A 19,586-nucleotide genomic window follows, 5' to 3' on the forward strand; every position below is an offset into this window, starting at 1 on the left:
AAATTCATAATAATTCATATCATAACTATATGCAATAATTAATTTGAGATGCCTTATACAAATAAAAGTGAAAACTAAAACTGTAAAGCTGCTAACAGAAAATATAGAGGCCAGGTACAGTGGCACACACCTGTAATCTCAGAGACTTATGAGGAAGAGATAAGGAGGATTCAAGGCCTGGAAAACAAGTGAGACTGTCACAACAAAAAAACAAGGTGTGGACAGGGAAGGTAGCTTAGGTAGCTTCAGGCATACCTGAAGCCCTGGGTTTGATTCCTCAGTATCACATGCTCAGAAAAAGCCACAAGTGGCCCGGCACTGGTGGCTCACGCCTGTAATCCTAGCTACTCAGGAGGCTGAGATCTGAGGATCGCGGTTCAAAGCCAGCCTGGGCAGGAGAGACTGTGAGACTCCTATTTCCAATAAACCACCAGAAAACCGGAAGTGGCGCTGTAGCTCAAGTGGTAGAGCGCTCGCCTTGAGCTGAAGAGCTGAGGGACAGCGCCCAAGCCCAGAGTTCAAGCCCCATGACCGAAAAAAAAAAAAAAAAAAAAAAGAAAAGAAAAAACCACAAGTGGTGCTCTGGCTCAAGTGGCAGAGTGCTAGCCTTGAGCAAAAGAAGCTCAGAGACAGTGCCCAGGCCCTGAGTTCAAGCCCCAGGACTGGGAAAGAGAAAGAAGGAAGGAAGGAAGGAAGGAAGGAAGGAAGGAAGGAAGGAAGGAAGGAAGGAAGGAAGGAAGGAAGGAAGGGTGTATTGTGGTTCATTCTGTACATTCAGTTATACATGAAACCATCCCCAAGCAAAAGCAAGACTTTGCCTGAAAAATATACTAAATCAAAAATGTTTAGGGGCTGGGAAGGTGGCTCAGTGGTAGAGTGCTTGCCTTGCATGCCTGAGGCCCTGGGTTCGATTCCCCAGCACCACATAAGCAAAAAGAAAAAAGCCGGAAGTGGCGCTGTGGCTCAAGTGGTAGAGCGCTAGCCTTGAGTTGAAGAGCTGAGGGACAGCACCCAGGCCCAGAGTTCAGGCCCCACGACCGGACCCCAAAAAAAACAAACAAACAAAAAAAATGTTTAGGTTATATCTCAAGTGGTAATATTTTATTTTATTGATGGGATTTATCTTATTGATGACTTATGATGTTAAGCATTCCTTGATGTGTTTATTGGTTTTGGGTTTTTTCCCCCTTATGTGATCTTGGAGGAGTACCCCAATTCAAAGCTAGGTGCTGACAAAAATGTGAGACCCAATTGGGCACCAGTGACTCACACCTGTAATCCTAGCTACTCAGGAGGCTGAGATCTCAAGATCACAGTTCAAAGCCAGCCCAGGCAGGAAAGTCTGTAAGACTCCTATCTCTAGAAAACCAGAAGTGGCACTGTGGCTCAAGTGGTAAAGTGCCTGCCTTGAGCAGAAGAGCTGAGGGACAGCACCCAGGTCCAGAGTTCAAGACCCACAACTGACCAAAAAAGAAACAAAAAAGTGAGACCCTACCTGAAAAATAAAGCAAAAAAGGGCTTGGCAGTGTTATAATGGTGCTTGACTAGCAAGTATGAGGCTCTGAGTTCAAACTCCAGTACTGTCAATGGAAAAGTAAATAAAATCTATCATCATTTTTTTTCTTTTTGTTTTTCTTTCTTTTTTTTTGTGGTCCTAAGGATTAAACTCAAGGGCCTAGCTAAGCAGGTGCTCTTCCACTTGAACCACACCTCCAGCATCTTTTTCTATGTTATGTTCAAGATAAGGTCTAGCTTTATTTTATTCCCAGGCTGGGCTGGCCTGGAGCCCTTTTACTTGTGCTTCTCTATGTGACTAAAGATGACAGAGGCATACTACCATACACATCTATTGGATAAAATGGAGTTTAATGAACGTTTATGCTTAGGCTGATCTTGCACTATGATCCCCTCATCTCTGCCTCTCTAGTTGCTAGGATTACAGACATAGTAGTCATACCCAGCTACAGTTTCAAATATATATGTAATGTTATGGCTGGGGATGTAGCTCAGTTGAGAGTGTGCTAAACTAGCATGTGTGAGACCCTGGATTTGACCCTAGCATCACATATAGATAGGCCTTTTGTTTTTATTTTTATTTTTTTAGTAAGGATATCACTTTGTCCAAGCTTTCTTCAAACTTTTGATCCTTCTGCCTCTGCCTCTGCCTCCCTAGTAGTGTGGTTCAGACTTTCACTTACAATGCCTGGCTGTGTGATGTTAACCTTGATTTCCCAACTTGGTTAGATTGAGAAGCACTTAGGAGATAAAGCACACCTCTGGGTGTATCTGTGGGGGCATTTCTAGAGGAGTAAGAGGGAAAACCTCCTCCAAATGGCATGGTACCAAATACCCCAAATGGGAAGAAATGCCATTCTATGGGTATGACCCAGATAAAATAAAGGGAGAAAAAGAGAAAGGTGCAGGCAGATATTCTCTCTCTGCTTCCTGTCCACCATGATACACACTGCATTACTTCATTCTATCCTCTCCACCATACAAGACTGAAAACTCTGAAATTGTGAGCCAAAATAAATAATTTCTTCCTATAAGTTGTTTATGTCAGATTTTTTAAATTTTTTTTTATTGGTCATAGGGCTTGAACTCTGGACCTGAACGCTGTCCCTCAGCTCTTCAGCTCAAGGCTAGCTCTCTACCACTGGAGCTACAGCGCCACTTCCAGTTTTCTGGTGGTTTATTGGAGATAAGAGTTTCACGGACTTTCTTACTCAGACTGGCTTTGAACCATGATCCTCAGATCTCAGCCTCCTGAGTAGCTAGGATTACAGGCATGAGCCCCTGGCACCTGGACAGATATTTTTTTGACTTACACACATAGACACAAGAGACTGTCATCATGAATGAGAAAAAAAAGGTCAATTTGAAAACTATTTGGGAAGTAGAATCCTAAGAATAGAGTTAAATCTCTAGATTAAATGGCTATAAAGAATGAAGGAAGACAAAGCTGGGCACTGGTGGCTCATACCTGTAATCCTGTCTACTCAGGAGGCTAAGATCTAAGGATCAAGGTTTGAATCCAGCTTGGGCAGACAAATCCTGGAGAATTCTCTCCAGTGAGTCCAGTAATCAGCAAAAACCAGTAGTAGTAGTGTGGCTTAAGTGATAGAGTGCCAGCCTTGAGCAAAAAGTCCAGGCAAGGTAGTGAGGGCCTTCATTCAAGGCCCAAAAGAGGATGACAGAAGGCTAGAAAGGAGAATAAGATGTTTCCAATTCTTTATGTAAGCGGATAGTATGCCACAACAACAACAACAACAACAACAAGAGCTATGGAGAATGGACTTTGGTGACTCTAGTTTTGAATGTGTTGAATTTGACGTCATTGTATGCAATTTTATATATAGAAAAGAGTATCAGGCTAGGAATGTGGCTCAGTGGTAGAGCGCTTGCCAACATGCATGAAGCCCTGGGTTCAATTCCCAGTACCACATAAACAGAAAAAGCCAAAGTGGCACTGTGGTTTAAGTGGAAGAGTGCTAGCTTTGAGAAAAAAGAAGCTCAGGCACAGTGCCCAGGCCCTGAGTTCAAGCCAGGACTGGCAAAAAAAAAAAAAGTATTGATTGCATCCTCTCTTATAAGTCTTCATATGGCCAATCTCTTCATCCTCTGTCATTTCCACCCAGATGCCTAACAACAATTCCAGCGCATGTTTTCACCTGGTGGCTTTCATAAAGTCAAGAGTTGTAGAAACATTTAATATTTTTCTTGTCTTTGTTCTTTTTAATGCAGATGGTCTAATGAAAGTTTTTCATAAAGTATTAAATTTATTTGTGTCTTCACTAACTGAAGTGTAGTAAACATTTATGTCAACATAAAATTTTGTTATTAGTTTGTAGACATCTAGGCCAAAATTAAAAAATAACAAACAAATGTCTTCTGTCTTAGTTCTGGAGAACAGAAGTATTACAGTATACATTCCAGGAAAGAAGTTTGGGGATGATGCTGATCAGCAAATGACTTTTCCAGTTCAGTGCAGTTTTTGGTCTTTTGTTGATATGGATTCATCTTCCAGGAGAAATGCACAGAAACCCAACACTCTAATTGGTCAAATGGTAAGGCATATATTTATTTTATTGTTAGACTTTTGTGTAGGGAATTTCATCATAGATTTTAATGATTTTTATTTCTTCTTTTTCTTTTTCTTTCTTCCTTCTATCTACTTTCTTTTTACTTGCAGAACTGAGGTTTGAACTTAGGGCCTTGACTTGCTGGAAGTGCCCTACTACTTGCTACAACTAAATAACCCAATTGCTGTAGATGTTTGTTTTTGTGTTTTATTTTATTTTGAGGTTTTTTTTTGTGGTACTAAAGTTCACACCCAAGGCCCCAAAAATGCTAAGTAAGTGCTCTAAAATTTTAGTAATTCCTTTAGTCATGCAAATCAGGTGTCTCTTCAGTAGAATAGGGAGATGAAGTGTCTTTAGTAAAATATATTGCTGTCCACAAGTTACCAGGCTATTCAGATATTGTAAACAATATAAATAACAAATTACATGTAGTGATTAATTTGTAGTTATTCAGATATTGTAATTAGAAACTTCCAAATTGGGAAAATTCCAGAACTTACTGTTTAACTTACTTTTTGGTTTGAAATAGGATTGCAGTTTGATTCCAACTAACCTTGTAGAGGCATTTGGATTATTGATAAACTGCAATGAATCATCTCCTTGCCACCAACTTCTTCCTTCTGTGCAACATGCTTTAAAGAAAGCTATTGATCCTGAAGGACTACTTTATTTAGCTTCTAAACAGTTCACGACTGAAGATTTTGAAAAGGTAAAGGTTGACAAAGTGGCTATCCAGAAAGCCTTTATTAAAGTTTTCCAGTTTAAATAGAAATCTCTTTGAATATTCTTTTATTCCAATTTCCCATTTTAAATACATTAGAGACATTGCATAGGAATTATTTAAGATTATAATTACATAAACAATTGTGTAAGGAATGTGATACTAATATGTTGTTTAGTTTTTGTCTAAGTTGCCATAGCTTAAAGAAGCTCTATGAAAAAAAAAAAACTGAAATAGAATATTTCTGTAGAAAATTATGACAGGCTGTATGAATACTCATTAATTTTCATTTTAAGATTATTCAACAGGATTTCTATTATATGAATACCTTTAGAGTTCTCATTCTCAAGAATATTTAGTATACCTTGATAATCCATTTTAATATTTTGATATTATGAGAATATGTGTTCCATGTTTAGAGAACCAAAGAACAGATGGCTTAGATTTAGTAATGATTATCATAGCTATTAAATTGGCACACAGAATTTTCAATTGAAGCCCTTTATTCAGGAATCTGTTCACAGTAAACTATCCAGGTAGGATAAATAAAAAGCAGGGGATATGGAGAAATTAGTCTATAGCTATTAAATTTTCCCCTCATACCTTTCTTCCTTGTAAGAATAAATAAAAGTTTAAAAATACATTAGGGATATTATAGAAATAAATCTTTCATTATTGTAAGTTTTATTTTTCTGTTTTAGTATATAAGAAAAGAGTAGTTAGCTTCTAAGTATTAATAGTACTGAATAGAGACAAACTAATGATCCAGAAAAAAAATTTCCCATATTTTTTTTCAAAACTCTATGTATGTCAGGTACCAGTGGCTCACACTTCTAATACTAGATGCTCAGGAGGTTGAGAACTTAAGCCAGCTCAGGCAGACAAATCCTTGAGACTACTATTTCCAATGAGCCAGCAAAAAGCTAAGCTGTGGTTCAAATGGTAGGGTGAGACCTGGAGTTCAAACCCTAGCATTAAAAAAAGCCAAAAAACTATGTGTTTATTAATTAGTTGGGCATTTACTAAATACTTTGCATTTATAATCCTATTTCTAGTCTTTCCTATTCTCACAGAAATGTAAATTTATTCTTTAAATAATTTACCTTTTAGGGCTGGGAATGTGGCTTAGTGGTAAAGTGCTTGCCTGGTATGCATGAAGCCATGGGTTCAATTCCTCAGTTCTACATAAACAAAAAAAGCTGGAAGTGTTGCTGTGGTTCAAGTGGTAGAGTGCTAGCCTTGAGCAAGAGAAGTTAAGGTCTAGGTCCAAAGCTCAAGCCCCAGGACTGGCAAAAAGTTTACCTTTTAATTGAAATAAAAATAAGATGCATGAAACAGTTAAGAATCAACTTAAGTGCTAAGGAGAGTGTGCTGTCTATTAAGTAATTGGGAAATTTAGAAATAAAGGTATTGATGTAAAATGCAAAAGTTGAGATTTCAAAAAGGAGATGGGACTTCAGTGGGCCATAAGAAGAAGTAAAATTTAGATGGCAGGATTTTCTATACAGAAATAATAGTTGAAGCAAATACATAGAAGTGCAAATCAGTGTGTATGTATCACTATGAGAAGACTGAAGCAAAAATTGTATTTTGGAGTCTTAGGGCTTTAGAGATTTGTGATAAGCCTTGAAGCTCAGGCAGAATAATTAAATTTATTTATAAAGCTGTAGAAAACAGTTGTAGATTTACTAGACAAGTGAAATGGTGAAAATAGTTTCTTTGGAAGATATCTCTGACTGCCACACAACTAAGAGTGGACGGAATTTGTTGTAGACTAGAGTGTGGAGAAGGCAGAGTTTAGACTGTCAACATTTGGAGTACCCTTCTATCAATACCTCAGAGGGAGGAGTTCTGCTGTAACACAAGCCCAATGTTGGCTTCTGCTGGTTCTACAGAGTTTTCTGGATTTTGAACCAAAATGGAGCAACTTCCTAAAACCTTGCCACACTTCTGCCTTAATCAGTTGGTTATATGATGGACAGTCCACAGGTCTGGATGCCAGATGCCAAGAGTGCTGTTAGCATAAGTCCTTTCCTAAGTGTGATAGAGGACACATCCTCATTTCCAAATGATGAAACTTAGAGAGGGATACTGGTAATATTAATAGTATTATTATCCAGTTTGGAAGGCCAGGAGAGAATTGTGGAATCCAAGGAAAATAAAGATAGAACCTATTCAATCTAGGACAAGTATAACCCAGGATATGTTTATATATTTTGTCTTTTAAGGTTAGTGCTGGCTGTGGTGTTATATGCTGTAAATCCAGAACTTGGGAGGCAGAGGCAGGTTCAGAAGATTTCAGATTCAAGACCAGCCTAGTCTACAAAGCAAGTCTAAAGAGAAAAAAAAAATAAGATAATGTTTAAAGTACAAAAAATGGAGTTGGAGAAGTAGTCCAGCAGTAGGGCCCTTGCCTAGAATATGCAAAGCCCAGGTTCCATCCCCAGCACTGTCAAAATAGAATTATAATTAATAGCAACCTTATAGCTAATTTTTCCTTTTGTTTCTTTTTTTTACTTGAAAAAGTAGAAAACAAGTTAGCTTTTTCTCCTTCAAAGACTGAAAGTACAATAATTTAAAATGCATTGCACAGAATATTTCTGCACCAACAGAAAATTATTGTTGGTAAACATTAATATTATTTTTTACAATGCTAGTGACCAAACTAGGCCTTAATTGTGTGCTAGGCAAGCATTCTACTATTGAGTCACACCTTATAGTCTAGCTTCTTTGTTGGTTAATTGGAGATGGAATCTCTTTAATTTCTACCCTGGCTTGCTTCCAACCTCAATCCTCAGAGCTCAGCCTTCTGAGTAACTAGGATTGCAGGCAAGAGCCACTGGCTTACTGATTTTTGTTTTGCTTTGTTTTGTTTTTTGCCAGTCGTGGGGTTTGAACTCAGGGCCTGAGCACTGTCTCTGAACTTTTTCAAGGCTAGCACTCTACAACTTTGAGTCACAGTACCACTCCTGATTTTCTGGTGGTTAATTGGTTAATTCAAAGCCTGGGTTGGCTTTTTACCATGATCCTCAGATCATGGATAGCTAGGATTATAGGCATGAGCCACCAGCACCTTGCTTTTATTTACGTTTTAAGTCAATAAAATACATAAACTTTACAAATAAGATACCAGTATTCTTAGGATTTTTTATATAGATTCCACAATAAAACTTAATTTTTTAAATTTTTTTTCACATTTTTAATTTAGCTACTGGTTTTTGCAAAGAATTTGAATGTAGAATTCAGCTTGGAGGCAGAAAGAATGATTCATGGATATTATCTATCAAGTCGCAGAATCAGAACAGACTCTATATATGGATCAAAATTGACAGCATCTGCATTAAAATATTTGTAGGTATTCAAGATTTTAAGGCCAATGTTTACTTTTATATGATGTGATTAACTTTTCTATTTCCTCTGTTTTATTATTTCTTTGATTGTAGATAGGTTGGTTTATAATTTACCTTGTTCCAAAAGAATTTAAGGTGGTTTAACAATGATTTTGTTATTATTTACATCATTGACACCTCTAATAATTATTTTTACTAAAATAATTTTAATGGCATCCCTGTATGAAATGTGCCTGAGAAAAAATACAGACTTCAAATGCAAATGATTGCTTTTTCTTTTTTTTTCATTATTTAGAGAATACTTTATTAGTTTCTGTAATCAAACCCACGTAGATAAGACCTTACATATTTAATACAGTGCGTTTACCCCTGTACAAATGGAAAAAAATTAAGTTTAACATTTCTAGACCAATATGGCTATTAATTTCTGTACAATACCAACTCAACACGGTAAACTGAGATACTTTTTCCAAAGTTGACAGCACAGCTAAAGTTTCCAAAATGATTGCTTTTTCTAAGCATGGCCATTTATATTTCAAGCATTTTTTCAGTTGGACTCAGAGAAATTCTTTAAATGTAATATTCCTTGCATTTTACTTTAAGTATGTGCAGTTTAAGGGTCTCGATTATAGCTCAATAAAGCTGTTCAAAAACAAAAAAGCAAAACAAACAAAACACACACAAAACAACAACAACAAACCAAGCCAGGGGGAGGGAGGAGTGGTCTACGTGGACACAGGCAAACATGTCTCCCCCTCCCCCCATCCTATGCCTTGGGTTGGAAAGGGATGAAAGGATTTTTCTTCCTTCCTTCCTTCCTTCCTTCCTTCCTTCCTTCCTTCCTTCCTTCTTTCTTTCTTTCTTCCTTCCTTCCTTCCTTCTTTCCCTCATTCCTTCCCTCCTTTCTTTCTTTTCTTTCTTTCTCTTGCTTTTCTTCTACTCCCTAAGACGGTTTCTCTACTTCAAGCAAACTGTCTGGCTTCCTACAAAATGAAGGTAGATAGTGAAAACAGTGTGGGAGCAGCCATCTTGTCCTGGGATGAGGGACTTGCCACTATAAAAACAGGATAGCTACAGGGATCTTATATTATTAGCAACTCAGTGGAGGAGACAGGAAGTGGTATATCCGCAATCACCTACCTATATATCTTCAAATGCAAAAGATAAAATAAGGTAGAAAAGATAAGGTAGAAATCAACTTTTCAATGAATGTTGATAAACAGAACTTTGTTTTCTATTTCCTAAAAAAAATTTAAAATGCTCAAATCAGATTTTACTGCCTTAAAATTTCAAAAGTCCTGCTCTCTCATGTTTAACTGTAGTAAATTTTTTTGTAAATTTAAACCTATATAGGCTGGGAAGTTGGCTCAGTGGTAGAGTGCTTGTCTCACATGCATGAGGCCCTGGGTTCGATTCTTCAACATCACATAAGCAGAAAAAAGCTGGAAGTGGTGCTGCGGCTCAAGTGGTAGGGAGCTAGCCTTGAACTGAAGAGCTGAGGGACAGTGCCCAGGCCCAGAGTTCAGCCCCAACGACTGACAAACAAACAAACAAAAAAACCTATAAAGCATTAGTTCACATATGACTATGTTTATCCAAATTTAATAGAGCTGTTTTAATGTAACTATGTTTTCACATATATGAATAAATAATGGGGGCTGGGAAGGTGGCTCAGTGGTAGACCACTTGCCTTGCATGCATAAGGCCCTAGGTTCGATTCCTGAGCACCACATAAGCAGAAAAAAAAGCCGGAAGTGGTGCTGTGGCTCAAGTGGTAGAGCACTGGCCTTGAGCTGAAGAGTTGAGGGACAGCGCCCAGGCCCAGAGTTCAGGCCCATGACCAGACCTAAAAAATAAAAAATAAAAATAAAAAATAAATAGTGAGGAGTGGAGATAGATTTTATGAAATAGCACAGTAAATAAAATACTACCAGAAACATTTGAAACTTTAATTTTTGACTATCTCTAAACAGGCCCTTCATAAGGCCATTTTTGGTGGAAAAGTAGAGCTGAATATTGTTGCTCTCTTTGTGTGACAAACTCGGTACATGCTCTGTTCTGGGCTACATTTTTAGGAGCTTAGATGAGAATATGACAGACCTGATATTTTAAAGCATAATTAGGCACCATGGGTTGAGACTTTCACAGACCTGAATTATGGATTTTGGTTTTTTTTTTGGTGCCTGTACTAGGCTTGAACCCAGGGCTTGGACTCTGTCCCTTAGCATTTTTCACTGAAGGCTAGCACTCTACCTCTTGAGCCATACCTACACTTCTGGCTTTTTGCTTGCTAATTGGAGAGACAAGAGTCTCATTGGAACTTTTGCCCAGTCTGATGTTGAACCTTGATTTTCATATCCCATTCTCCTGAGTAGCTGGGATTTCAGGTATGAGCCCCCAGTGCCTGGCTTGAATTATGATCTTAATCTAGCAAGAATAAAGTCAATATGATAAATGTAAAAGCCTCCATTAGAGGCTGGGAAGATGGCTCAGTGGTAGAGTGCTTGCCTTCTATGCATGAGGCCATGGGCTCAATTCCTCAGCACCACACAAGCAGAAAAAATCGGAGGTGGCGCTGTGGCTCAAGTGGTAAAGCCACTAGCCTTGAGCCGAAGAACTGAGAGACAGTGCCCAGGCCCAGAGTTCAGGCACCACAGCTGGCCAAAAAACAAAAAACAACAACAAAAAACTCCCTAGTCTAAATAAAGCCTAATATCCAAAGATGTGAAAAGAACTTCAGATTTCATTCTGTCTATATTTAATATGAGTAAACAATGTAATACAGCTGTTATAACACAGGGATTTGGGATGTAGTAACAGAATACATATCAAGAGCAAGGAAATACTATTTATTCTTGGCTTCCACTGTGGTCTCAGATCAAACCTTAGTACTGAGCTGAAAAGGAGGATTAAACTATTTTGGACACAAGAAGAGTATCCAGGATGGGGAGGGACTGACAGTTATGTTTCATGGCATATTACGTTTTTGTTGTATATGGTGCTAGCGATGAACCATGGTCTCTCCTATGCTAGACAAGAATACTGAATTAAGGGATACCTACTTTCCTGCTATTTAAAAGTATTAGGAATGTTTAGCTTGGAGGAAAGAAAATAAAGGGCCACTATAAAAGTTACTTCAGTATTTAAAGAGCTATCACATCCAAGAGGTATTCTTTTTCTGTAGACAAGTGGGTGGCGATTTACCACTTTAGATTTATGTAACCTTTGTATTTATAAACTTTCAAGTGCCTTTATTTAGCATCCCCATTTTATAAGAGTTTTTAAAAATCCTCAGAAGGGGCTGCGAAGGTGGCTCAGTGGTAGAGTGCTTGCCTTGCATACATGAGGCCCTGGGTTCGATTCCCCAGCACCATATAAGCAAAAAAAAAAAAAAAAAAAAAAGCTAGAAGTGGCACTGTGACTCAAGTGGTAGAGCGCTAGCCTTGAGCTGAAGAGCTGAGGGACAGCACCCAGGCCCACGACTGGACCCCCCCCCAAAAAAAAAATCCTCAGAAATCAAATTTTATAAAATTACAGCTAATTAAATTCTAGAGGCTGTCTGTTTTCTGCATCTCAAGAACAGCATTCATTCAAGTATACCACATTTGCTTCCAAAAAAAGCTGAAGAGATATTTCAGTTATTAAAACATTTTTTGAATAAATTGAAGGGGTAACATTGTCCAAAAAAGAAATGTACTTATTACATGATTATGAAATGGTATCCCCTCTGTATAATACCTTCTTAATAATAATAATAAAATTACATTTAAAAACACAAAAATAAAAAAGCTAACAAGAAATAAAGGGATAGATTGTCTGAGCCTCACTGGCTCACACCTATAATCCTCGCTACTTAGAAAGCTGAGATTCGAGGATTGTGGTTTGAAGCCACTGGACAGGTCTAGTTGAAGTTTAAACCCAGAAAAACATTTCTCTGTAAACATAAAATCCTTCAACTGCCACCCACTTTTCTTTTTTTTTTTCCTCTTGAGAAATTAGATTAGCAACTGCCTGCTCTCACTCCTTCCTGTCTTTCCTACTCTGAATAGGCCGGAACCTCTGATTATATCATATTCAATATGTCTGTGCAAAACTGAAACCAACCAGGCTTATCTCAGTGGGCTCCACAGCTTATAGTGGTACAGGGACACTGGATAAGGAAGGAAAGCAGAGGGGTATGCCCCTAGTCTCTGGGAAAGGATTCTTGTTGCAGGGGAGTGGGAACACTGAGTTCTTCACCCAGTTCTTAGAACTCAGCTCCTGGGAGGAGAGGGTCTTGCTTGCCTCCAAAGGGATCTACTTGAATTTCTGGTTCAGCTGTTGGTTCTAGGACTCTTACTTCTTTAGCTAGGACTTAGTATCCAGGGATGCAAACTGTATTATTTCTGAAAAAGACTAAATTTAACTGATGTAACCAACTGATGTAACCAACCAACCCAGAAAACTAACCAACAAAACGTAGGAACTGCATATATGCTTTGTCCCTATGAGCTTAAAAGGATAGTTTTCCAGGCAATGAATGGTAAATGAAGTTATGCTTGTATGTGGGCATGTGCATGGAGTGGGATGTCACTGATATAGTTAGACTTAAAAAGTCTAACTGATGCAGTTAACTGATACAGTTAGACATAAAAAAAAAGAAAAAAGATGCCTTGAGCTGAAGAGCTGAGGGACAGTGCCCAGGCCCAGAGTTCAGGCCCCACGACCAGAACCCCCCCACACACACACACAAAAAAAAGATGGACTGGAGATGTGGCTGAAGTGGTAGAGTGCAAGTCAGTTGTGAGTAGAAAATGCTAAGAAAGAGCCAGAGGCTCTGAGTTCTAGCCCTGGACCAAAAAGATAGAGAATATGAGAGAGAATCGATTACTTTGTAAAGCAGTGAATGCTAGGAGGGGTTCAAAAGAGACTTGAGAGTTAAGTAGGCTAGGACTATGTAGAAGAAGAAATTCACTTATCTGATAGGAATTTGAACTTTTAACTCTAAGATCCCTTACAATAACTAGGACTTCGAACAGATAAAGAACCTAAAGAAAACATAAAGGGAACTGTAAGATCCCTTACAATAACTAAGACTTTGGACAGGTAAAGAACTGGTGAAGCCGGGCGCTGGTGTCTCATGCCTGTAATCCTAGCTACTATGGAGGCTGAGATCTGAAGATCATGTTTCAAAGCCAGCCCAGGCAGAAAACTCCATGAGACTCTTATTTCCAATAAACCACTCAGAAAACTGGAAGTGGCACTGTGGCTCAAGTGGTAGAGTGCTTGCCTTGAGCTGAAGAGCTGAGGAACAGCGCCCAGGCCCAGAGTTCAGGCCCCATGACCAACCAAAAAAAAAAAAAGAACTGGTAAAACATAAAGGGTTTATAAAAGATATTTAGTTAGGCTTATTTCCCAAGTTATGTATGTATTTGGACAGAACTTGGTGGAACAGAGTGTGGAATGCTAAATAGAAGCCAGGATAGAAACCACTCATAAGTCTGTACAGTATACTTGCCAGCCCTAGAATAACCTAAGTTGATACGAAAGAAATAGTGTTTCAAAGGAGCAAGAACATGCTGATCTTTAATGTGTGCTTAATGTTCACTTATGTCTTAATTTGTTCATGCCAAAATATGTTATTTTATGGCAATATATTTTTATTGGCATCAATTCTTTTTTAGAGTTTCCTTATCTGAAGCTCATGCTCGACTAAGCTTAAGGAATAAAGTACTCAAAGAAGATGTACTAATTGCAGCCTTATTATTTGAAACATCTCTCACATTGAAATATGGTATGTATTAAGTTAATACTGGTCCCTACAAATAATTTTAATTGAACTTAAATATCCTTAAATTGTTACTTATTTTAAATTATCTCAGGTAAGACTTGCTTGATTTGGCCATTTACTGATTATTTATAGGTAATATCTGATATCAAGCTCCTTATTATGCATAATTATTTTTATAATTAAACTTTTGTGTTGTTTAAAATATCATGAGGGGGCTGGGAAGGTGGCTCAGTGGTAGAGCGCTTGCCTTGCATGCCTGAGGCCCTGGGTTCAATTCCTCAGCACCACATAAGAAAAAAAAGAAAAAAGCCGGAAGTGGCGCTGTGGCTCAAGTGGTAGAGCATTAGCCTTGAACTTAAGAGCTCAGGGACAGTGCCCAAGCCCAGAGTTCAAGCCCATGCATGACCAACAAAACAAAACAAAAAATATCATGAGGAAAAAAAGAACTTTCACTTAAAAATAGTATTCATAGGGCTGGGAAGGTGGCTCAGTGGTAGAGCGCTTGCCTTGCATGCATGAGGCCCTGGGTTCAATTCCTCAGCACCACATAAGCAAAAAGAAAAAAGCCGGAAGTGGCACTGTGGCTCAAGTGGTAGAGTGCTAGCCTTGAGCTGAAGAGCTGAGGGACAGCACCCAGGCCCAGAGTTTAGCCCCCACGACCGGACTCCCCCCCCAAAAAATAGCATTCATAGTGCCAGGCCTGGTAGGTTGTATATGCCCATAATCCCATTATCTAGGAGGCTTAGGCAGGAGAATCTCAAGGTTTAGTAATACTGGGTCCATAACAATACCCCTATATCAAAGTAAATAAATAGGGAAGGAAAAGAAAATTAGCTTTATTTACCAATATCAAATAAAGATTAGGAAGATAAATATTTTTATTTTAATTTGCTTTATCTTTACTTTTTAATTCTATGTTTAATACATATTTGATTCTATATTTAAGACATACTTAACCAAATCTAAGATTTTTTTTTTTATTGTGAAAATACTGTAGAGAGGGGTTACAATTACATGGACAAGATAATAAGTACATTTCTTATCAAGCATTGCAGCCTCCTCCTTTGTTTCCCCTTCCAATCCCTTCCCATCCTCCCTCTGCCTCCCCACCCAGTCTTCCTCCCCTTCTCCTCCCCACCAAAGTTGTAAATCGTTTTCAACATAAAGACTTGTACATCTCATTGTTGCAATGGGTCCACCTGTATCCCTATTTAAACGATTTGTTTTTTCCCTTCCCCTCCACAAATTATACCAACATCAAATACAGTGAAAGCAGGAGTTATACAGTGGGGGAGGGACATACAAAGCAACAAAGAAATAATCTTATAAATGTGTTAGAAACAATCGCATGAAATAAAAAAACATTTGAATACATATCTTAAGGTTCATTTCCCTAACATCAACTTATCTGACCTTTTCTGCTTGACTCAGACATACTAGTTATTGCAAATAAGGGAAACCATGGAACTTATGTTTCTTTGGGCCTGGCTTACTTCACTTAATATAATTTTTTCCAAGTCTTTCCTAAGATTATTTTAAATAAAGGAAAATACTGTCAATTTTTACATAATACCAATTATTAAGACACATCAGGGTTCAATAATAAGACAAAAACATGTCCTTAAAAACTGTCATTTTAGGGGCTGGGAAGGTGGCTCAGTGGTAGAGCGCTTGCCTTGCATGTATGAGGCCCTGGGTTCGATTCCTCAACACCACATAAGCAAAAAGAATAAAAGCCGGATGTGGTGCTGTGGCTCAACTGGTAGAGTGCTAGCCTTAAGCTGAAGAGCTAAGGGACAGCGCCCAGGCCCAGAGTTCAGGCCCCAAGACCAGACACTCCCCCCCCCCCCAAAAAAAAAGAACTGTCATTTTAAGCCAGGCCCTGGTGGCTCATGCCTGTAATCCTAGCTACTCAGGAGGCTGAGATCTGAGGGTTATGGTTCAAAGCCAGCCCTGGCAGGAAAGTCCCTGAGGCTCTTACCTCCAATTAACCACCAGAAAACTGGAAGTGATGCTATGGCTCAAAGTGATAGAGTGCTAGCCTTGAGCAAAAAGTGCTCAGGGACAATGCTCAGGCCTTGAACTAAAGCCCCATATTGACAAAAAACAAAACAAAACAAAAAAACCCTATGATTTTAAATTATTAATGAGCCATGTGGAAGTATAGGACAGATTATTTTTTCTTAGTGACTGTTTTGTCAAGACTTCTTGAAGCATTTAAGTATTTGAGGGAAATAAAAACCATGAGAACTATTTTATCCCTTTACTTTTGTTTTCACAATGACTTTCAGTTAAGATTTATATTTAAGTCTTTTTTTTTTTGGGTCCGGTCATGGGGCCTGAACTCTGGGCCTGTGCACTGTCCCTCAGCTCTTCAGCTCAAGGCTAGCACTCTACCACTTGAGCCACAGCGCCACTTCCGGCTTTATTCTTTTTGCTTATGTGGTGCTGAGGAATCAAACCCAGGGCCTCAGGCATGCAAGGCAAGCGCTCTACCACTGAGCCACCTTCCCAGCCCCTTATATTTAAGTCTTAATTAAACCAATATTAAGAGCTCTTTAAGCTTTTTTCTGAACATAGAGAAATTATCCCTATCAAGGGATGTTTTTAGGGTAGATTTGTAAGACTGACATAAGGCATCCTTTGTACAAATACACATTTGTATGGAATCTTGAGTGCTAAATAATTTGTCCTCTTTTTACATGTTAAACTATGAAGGTAATTTGAGGTTAATTGTAATTTGAGGATTATTGCATTAAAATTAGTGTGCTATGTGTTCTCAGGCTTCATTATCACTATTTGAATTCAGTATCCATGTTCAATCAGTGACAAGTAGATGCATACACACAGATGCATGTTGTTTTTGGTGTCTGTGTGTTTGATGCTGGCACTTGTGCTTGAACTGGGGCCTTGAACTTAACTCTCACTTGGCTTTTCTGCTCAAGGCTGGCACTACCACTTGAGCCACACATCCACTTCTAGCTTTTTGTTGGAAATGAGTTTCTTGGCTTTTTGCCTAGGCTGGCTTTGAGTTGTCATCCTCATATCCCAGCCTCCTGAGTAGCTAAGATTGCAGGCATGAGTCATAGGCACCTTCAATTGTATTTTTGAAGTTATCATTGTCTGTAGTGAATATAAAGAATGAGTTGGAGGTTAAGAGTAGAAAGAGGGGCTGGGAAGGTGGCTCAGTGGTAGAGTGCTTGTCTTGCATGCATGAAGCCCTGGGTTCGATTCCTCAGCACCACATAAGCAAAAAGAAAAAAGCCGGAAGTGGCACTGTGGCTCAAGTGGTAGAGCACTAGCCTTGAGCTGAAGAGCTGAGGGACAGCGCCCAGGCCCAGAGTTCAGGCCCCACGACCGGACCCAAAAACAAAACAAAACAAAAAAAACAAGAGTAGAAAGAAAAATTAGAAAATTATCATAATACAGCCCACTAATAATGGAAGGTTTGACTAAGTGGAAGCAACAGACATAGAAATTGGTGAATTATCTGTACCTTGGATGCAAAATCCAAAAGATTTTGCTTATAAATTGAGTTTGGATGTAGGTACAGAGTTGGTGGAAGGAGAGAGAGGAATTAAGGAAAAATTTCAGGTCTCTCCTTGGTCTCAGTGGGTCAGGTGTAATTTTCCAAGTCTGAGAGAGAAGAAGAGGTTTGAAAGAAAAAATAAGTTGTAAGCCGGGTACTGGTGGCTCACACCTATAATCCTACCTACTCATTTAGCTGAGATCTGAAAAGTCCCTGTGAGACTCTTCTTGAGATGTTGTCTATGAAGATGAAGAAAAAATTAAGTCATTAGCTTGTAAAGGATGTGTAGTCCAGAAAGGATTTAAATTAAAAAAAAACATGAGGTTCTAAATCATGTAATGTGAAGTAAACTTTATACTCCAGAAGGACGGCAATGCTGGGCATGGTGGTGAGTGCTTTATGGTCTGAGACTATCCTGGATGGCACAGGAAGGCCCAGGCCCAGCATTTATACAAAGAGATGGAGAGGGGCTGGGAAGGTGGCTCAGTGGTAGAGCGCTTGCCTTGCATGCCTGAGGCCCTGGGTTCGATTCCTCAGCACCGCATAAGCAAAAAGAAAAAAGCCGGAAGTGGCGCTGTGGCTCAAGTGGTAGAGCGCTAGCCTTGAGCTGAAGAGCTGAGGGACAGCACCCAGACCAGAGTTCAGGCCCCGTGACCAGACCCCCCCACCCTCCAAAAAAAAGAGAGATGGAGAGAAAGGAAATCAAACAATTCCTTAAAAAGGTGAGAAGGGATAGAATCCAGAATACACGAATCCAGAGGGATTGACCCCTGTAAGAGGTGTCATTTCCTAATTTTAAAGAAAAAATGACAGGGCTGGGAAGGTGGCTCAGTGGTAGAGCGCTTGCCTTGCATGCCTGAGGCCCTGGGTTCCATTCCTCAGCACCACATAAAGAAAAAAGCCAGAAGTGGCATTGTGGCTCAAGTGGTAGAGCATTGGCCTTGAGCTTAAGAGCTGAGGGACAGCACCCAGTCCCAGAGTTAAGGCCCCACGACCAGACCTCTCCCCCCACCCCCCTGCAAAAAAAAAAGAAAGAAAAAAAATGTATACAGAATGAGATAGCTTTGTAATTTGTTCTTTCACTTCACTAAGATTATTTTGTGTTTAAAAAGACTAATGATTGTTGAAATATTATAGAACTTAATTTGCAAACTTCATTACTTTGTTGGAAGTGATTTATGATTAATATTTTAATTATTTGTCACACTATATTTTTTTCTTCATTTAGGGGCCACTGTATTTTGTGTTGCTCCAAATGCATTATTCCCATTTGAACTGTATAATGAAGAGTATTTAGAGAAAAGGGATCTCTACCTCACTCAATGCCAGCAACAGCTCCAACAGTTCATTGCCACATGTGGACCTGGGACAGCTATTTTCTCTAGTGATGAATAAACAGAGAAAAAATTTCTTTCTCATTCCTATTATAAACAATGGATAGTTTTTAGTCTAGAGTGATTTTGAATGTTTTAGATAATATTCAGTAGTATCTGGATGTGTAAAATGTACAATATTTACTAAAAGGGTACACACAATTCAAACTTAAAAACCAGAGCAAGTCAAGCAATGGTGGCTCATGCCTGTAATCCTAGCTACTCAGGAGTCAGTAAAGTCCAAGAGATTATATACACAGGCACAGCAAAAAGAGACTGGTAGCTTATCTCTAGTGATAGAGCATGAATTTGTGTTCAAGCCCTAGTACTTACAAAATTTGTGATTCCAGTTATCAGTGAAAATGAAAAATCCTAGTTGTCACAAGATGGCAATAAAACTACCTATATACTTTTTCTTGCCAAATTGATGTTACTGTATTTACATAGTCTGAAGCTTAAAATGCTTTTATAACTTTGCTTACGTAAATAGTTTAAGTCCTAAATGGAGTCAGGGAAGTCTTGAAATTGCCCATGTTGATTGACTCTAGAGTCCAAAAGGCACGAGACCGACTTGCAAAGTCAGTTATAGATGGGATCTTACTGTTGCCGAGGGTAGAACTCCTTGGCTTAAATCATCTTCTTGCCTCCAAATCTCATCCCAACTAGCTAGACTACAGTAGTGTACCAGAAAACCTAGCTTCTAGTCTTCATTAATGTAGCAGTTTCAAAAATGCTTCAAAGAAACCAAAACATACTCCCTA

General features: G+C 38.8%; 1 protein-coding gene across 4 annotated transcripts in view; it reads left to right on the forward strand.

Annotated features, from left to right (window-relative positions):
* Positions 1-19,586, forward strand: part of Mcmdc2 (minichromosome maintenance domain containing 2) — a 59,262-nt gene that overhangs the window by 22,673 nt on the left and 17,003 nt on the right. For 3 of the 4 annotated variants that reach the window (XR_011365751.1, XR_011365750.1, XR_011365752.1), the window contains exons 11-14: positions 3,901-4,067; positions 4,612-4,791; positions 8,012-8,154; positions 13,817-13,926. Coding sequence is in view for 1 of the 4 variants with exons in the window: in XM_069991786.1 (XP_069847887.1) it covers positions 3,901-4,067; positions 4,612-4,791; positions 8,012-8,154; positions 13,817-13,926; positions 18,681-18,847 (767 nt within the window). In the remaining 3 variants the exon portion in view is untranslated. Of the gene's footprint in view, positions 1-3,900; positions 4,068-4,611; positions 4,792-8,011; positions 8,155-13,816; positions 13,927-18,680; positions 18,848-19,586 lie in introns of those variants that run through there. The other variant, XM_069991786.1, reaches the window with a different exon arrangement.

This window comes from Dipodomys merriami, unplaced genomic scaffold, assembly GCF_024711535.1.
Source record: "Dipodomys merriami isolate MVZ:Mamm:240054 unplaced genomic scaffold, mDipMer1.0.p SCAF_4, whole genome shotgun sequence".
Taxonomy (NCBI): Eukaryota; Metazoa; Chordata; class Mammalia; order Rodentia; family Heteromyidae; genus Dipodomys; species Dipodomys merriami.